Here is a 5,000-nt window from a genome sequence, read left to right as displayed (position 1 = left end):
TTGTTGTCCGGGCTGGTCTTGGACTTGGTGGCGTGGTCGTCTGGCGCCATGATTGTGTGATTTTTTTTTTTCTTTTTCTTTTTTCTCGTTTGTTGTTGTTGTTGTTGTTGAGATTCTGGGTCTGATTCTTTAATAGTTTTATTCAGACAAGAGATTCTGTTTGTTTGTTTTGTTGTTGTTCTTGTCTTTCTTTCTTACTTTCTTTTATTTTCAATAGTTTTATTCAGACAAGAGATTCTCTTTGTTTGTTTTGTTGTTGTTCTTGTCTTTCTTTCTTACTTTCTTTTATTTTCAAGTTTGATTCATACAGGAGATTCCGTTTGTTTTTGTTGCTCTTCTTGTTGTTGTTGTTATTGTTGTTGTCTTTCTTGCTTTTATTTGTCCTTTAAAGTGTATGTGCTTGAACACGGCTGAGCTTTACAGTCTCGTGCTGTTATGAAGTACGAGAGCAATCTTTTCGCATGTGCAACGACCAAGTGACTGCCTCGTCTTTTTGTGGAAGGAAGTATGCAAGCTGTCTTTTACACATGCAACGACCATGCAGCAATGGTTCGCTGTTGTAGAAACGGATTATGGGATTAGTCCTTTTTTATGTGCAACGACCAAGCATTAAGTCCGTGTAGTTATGGAAATCCGCGAGGAGCAAAAACTAAGAACACGCCTGAGAGTTTATCGGAAAAAAAAACACCAGCACAAAATATGTATTGTACTGATACGAACAGACCATCAACCAGTTTTACTCTCTCTTTCTGTTTCAGACGGGCCCGAGGGGGTGGTAATCAAACGATTTGTGGGACTACTGTCCAAATATTCACACACACACTGAAATACCACACGGAACAGCTACTGAACAAATGCTGCACAGTTTCAAAACACAACACACAGTTATTAGATTTTTTAAAAGAATCACACACGCTGTATCTACAGATTTCAGCAGCAGAAGAACCACAGTGTCAGTGTTTGTTTTTTTGTTCAGTGATTGTTGGTTTTCTTGTATGCCTTTAAGTTTAAACGTAGATGACAAAAAGGTACAAATCTTTTCTTTCTTTTTGTTCCCCTCAACAGTGAAGGGTAAGCAGCTTAATGTCTAGCAAGTCTATATATGTGACTGGAATGCGGGCGCGAGGGGTGCGGAGGGGGTGTGCGCGTGTTGTGTCTTTCCAAAACTGACCACGCGATATCACTGAAGGCTGGACAGCTCTGTCTGGAATGACCGGGTCAAGGGTCAAGTGGGTTCTCTCCTCCGCTTCTCGTGCTGTGCCATTGTCCAGCGCCACCTCTCTGAAACATACACGAAGGCAGTTGTCTTACATCTCTCTCTCTACATACATATCTATACATATTTGTGTGTGTGTGTGTGTGTGTGTGTGTGTGTGTGTGTGTGTGTGTGTGTGTGTGTGTGTGTGTGTGTGTGATGGTTAAAGGTACCGTAGCCTTTTCCGTAGCCTTGGGAGGACAACATCTCACGGTGGACAGGTCCAAACATGGGTGGGACAGTCAGCAGGACAGACAACCGCGATGGATGGAGGAGGCTGGTTGCCAGATGTGTGGTATCCGCACAGTCTACGAGACTACGGGATAGATAGATAGATAGACAAGACAAGACAAAATATTTATTATCGAAGGTAATAGATAAGCAAGTAGCATGCTTTTTTTTTTACAGCCTTCGCCCTAAAAAGGGAATAAAGCTAAAGAAGCGAAAATGAGCGAAAGAGAGATAGATAGATAGATAGATAGATAGATAGACAGATAGCCTTTTAAGGCTACAGGAGCAGTCAGTGCAGATCCACTCTATCCAGGAATCGGCATAGGAAGACGTGACCCAATTCTCTACACCCACCGTTCTAACCTTCCCTTCCGGTCAGACGGGCCTGCTCATCCATACCTGGCTGGAAGGAAAAACAATCAGAGATGGGTACATTTTTTCTCGAAAAAAAAAACACCACATGCTGACATATAGCTTCGAACTCTGCTGATCACTGGATCCGAAATCCAACGACCAACCGACTTTGCTCAGGCCCGAACGAAACGTTCAGCAGTACAGCGCCCCCACCGTCACGCCAGGGGAGAGAATTAGTGACAACAACAGTGTGGACTGGTTGTCTGGTGGTTACGCGTCCGCCTAGGAAGCGACAGAATCTGAGCGCACTGGTTCGAATCCCGCAGTTGCTAGAATTTTCTACCTCCGCCTGCACAAGACCTTGAGTTGTGGTCTGGGCGCTAGTCATTCGGATGAGACCATAAACCGAGGCCGTTCCGTGTGCAGCAGGCACTTAGCGCACGTAAATGAACCCACGGCAACAAAAAGGGTTGTCCATGGCAAAAATCTGTACAAAAAATCCACGTCGATAGTAAAAGAAATAAAATTGTAGGAAGAAAAAAAATGGGTAGTGCTCTCAGTGTAGCGACGCGCTCTCCCTGAGGAGCTGCCCGAACTTCACACAGAGAAATCTGTTGTGACAGAAAGAGTAATGCAGAGTAGTAAGAGAGACCATCAGGTGACATTACAGAACGGTTACCGATGTATCAACCGAATCAATTGCCCACTCTCTCCACCCCACACCCTACCCCTCACATACACTTTGTGTCCCAGGTGTAACATGTAAACAGTCACCCACTGTCTCCAACTCCACCCCCGTTTCCCTCACACACCCACACACACCTGTCTCCGTGTAACAGGTAAACAGAAGGCGACAGACTGCCGATGGAAACAAAATATTATGATTGTTCCCGCCCTCTGTTGTTTTCTGGTCACGGGGTGTGAAAGAAAGTGTGTGTGTGTGTGTGTGTGTGTGTGTGTGTGTGTGTGTGTGTGTGTGTGTGTGTGTGTGTGTGTGTGTGTGTGACTGATGGCAAAAACATCATGATTGTGCCCACCTTGTGTTTTCAGGTCGGTGAAGACACGGGCTTTAAAAAGTGTATGTGTGTGTGTTTAGGGTGTGTGGTGGGTTTGAGGCATGTGTGTGGGTGGGGGTGGAGGAGTTGGAGGCTAGGCAGAGGTGTGTGTGTGTGCGTGCGCGCGCGCTGTATATGAATGAGCGTGTGTATGTGTGCGTATGTGTCTGTATAATTGTGTGCGTCTATACATACCACTTGTGTGTGTGCGCGCGCACGCGGAAGAATCCACGTGCATATGTGTGTGTGTGTGTGTGTGTGTGTGTGTGTGTATGTATGCGTGTGTGAGAGAGAGAGAGACATGTTTTCGCACAGCTAACTCTGTTCAACCAAGCCATAATGTGAAATGAAAATCGTCGTTTCTGTGTCCTTTTTTTTTTTCTTTTTTTTTTTTTGTCGGAATACTTTCTTTGTGAGCCACTGAAAGAAACTGAAAGAGACATTGAGAAGCCGTTCGTTTACCCACACTTCATCGAGTATCTCCACACTGTACATAAATGTCATCATCCTTAACCGTTTCATCCCCACTGGTGCTCCCCGTAACGTGCCTGTGTCGCTCACTGTTGTCAAAACAAAATGATTCATCCTGTAGTCTTTTTTTTGTTTGTTTGTTTTGGGTTTTTTTACCCATTGATTGCTCATCCTTGGTGAAGCAAGGGCGTTTTACATATACAAGACACGTCCAAGTCAATGTTGTTGGGTTTTTGGGGGTTTTTGTTTTTGTTTTTTTGTGGGTTTTGGGGTGGGTTCTTTGTTGTTGTTTGTTTGGGTTTTGGGGGGTTTTTTGCTTGGGTTTTTTTTTCCCCCGTTTGTTTTGGGGTTGTTTTTTATTGCGTTTTTTGGGGTGGGGTGGGTATTTTTGAAGAGCTGCTTTCCTTAGGGCTGAAATCCGACGAATGGCGGGAGGCAAAAATGCTGAAGGATAGCAGAAGGTTGTGTCTGAACAGCTATTGAGTGTTTTGCTAATTTTCTAAACAAACGCAGGCGATAATGCCGTGGAAAATTGTGTTGTTGTTTTTTTTCTCCAGTTCCCAGCAGCTGGAAAGATATCATGGGATCTCTGTGTGGAGTGAGGCCAGTGTGCCATCAGACTGAACCTGCATGTCCAACTGCTGGGGATATCTTTAGTGATATAAGCTTGATTAATGGTGAATGTGATGTATTTATTTTGATTTGATTTGGGCCTATGTGAGGTGAAAATATAATATCGCCGGTGTTGATGTTTTTTTGGGGGGTACATACTGTTATGTCACCTGTTGTTTGTTTGTTTGTTTTTTTAATTTGTATATTCTGTTGTAAAGCGCAGTGACCCCCAACTGAGATAGGGTGACTGCGCTATATGAGCCTTTATTTTCTTCTCGTTATTATTATAATCATTAACATCATTTTAAAAAATCATTATTATTATCATTATTAATATTATCAGTAGTAGTAGTAGTTGTTGTTGTTGTTGTTGTTGCTGTTGTAGTGTTATTGACTGATTCTGCAAACCAAATAATATAACAAAATCATATTGATCATAACAGGAAGAATAGTGACTGGCAATGCCTTCCCTGCCTTTTGCGCACGCACTTTTCAATGACATTATAAGTGATTCTGCCGACCTAAAGTAATAATAATTGAATGATCACAGAAGGAAGAAGTCTTACCTACAGATTTATGACTGACCTGACCTGCAAATTCAATGTCTGAACAGTGGCATGCTTTTCAGTAGCAGCCACGGGATTAATGATGAGAAAATATCCAGCAAAGCACTATTCAATCTGCATCAACGGGGTGTCTAAAATACTGTTTTTGTTGTTGTTTCGTAACAAAATAAACAATCATTACAGATTATTAGTGGAAAGCTTTAACCGGTCGTCTATAGCGCCCGGGTGGGGGTTGGGATGTGAATAGAATGGGGTGCGAGTGGGGGGGGGGGGCAAGGAGGGTGGGACAGGTTGGGGAAGGGGGTTGGGGGTAGGGGTGGTCGCCCACTTAAAGCTGAAAAGAGGCCGACACAAAATTCCTTTACGCAATTCATGCTGACATGTGTTTTGAATAGAGCTTCCTGTCGTTACCCTCTCTCTGTCACACACACACACACACACACACACACACACACA

The 5,000-nt window shown here is 43.5% G+C and overlaps 1 protein-coding gene across 6 annotated transcripts in view; it reads right to left on the bottom strand.

The window, feature by feature from the left end:
- Positions 1–5,000, bottom strand: part of LOC143291736 (uncharacterized) — a 65,619-nt gene that overhangs the window by 17,796 nt on the left and 42,823 nt on the right. For 5 of the 6 annotated variants that reach the window (XM_076601797.1, XM_076601801.1, XM_076601796.1 and 2 more), the window contains exon 2: positions 1–1,281. This exon is cut by the window's left edge and continues 404 nt beyond it. In XM_076601797.1, coding sequence (XP_076457912.1) covers positions 1–50 — 50 coding nt within the window. In that variant the 5' untranslated portion in view covers positions 51–1,281. Of the gene's footprint in view, positions 1,282–1,840; positions 2,194–5,000 lie in introns of those variants that run through there. The other variant, XM_076601799.1, reaches the window with a different exon arrangement.

This window comes from Babylonia areolata, chromosome 17 (genome assembly GCF_041734735.1).
Source record: "Babylonia areolata isolate BAREFJ2019XMU chromosome 17, ASM4173473v1, whole genome shotgun sequence".
In the NCBI taxonomy this organism is placed as follows: domain Eukaryota; kingdom Metazoa; phylum Mollusca; class Gastropoda; order Neogastropoda; family Buccinidae; genus Babylonia; species Babylonia areolata.
This window is presented reverse-complemented; position numbering and strand designations above follow the sequence as displayed.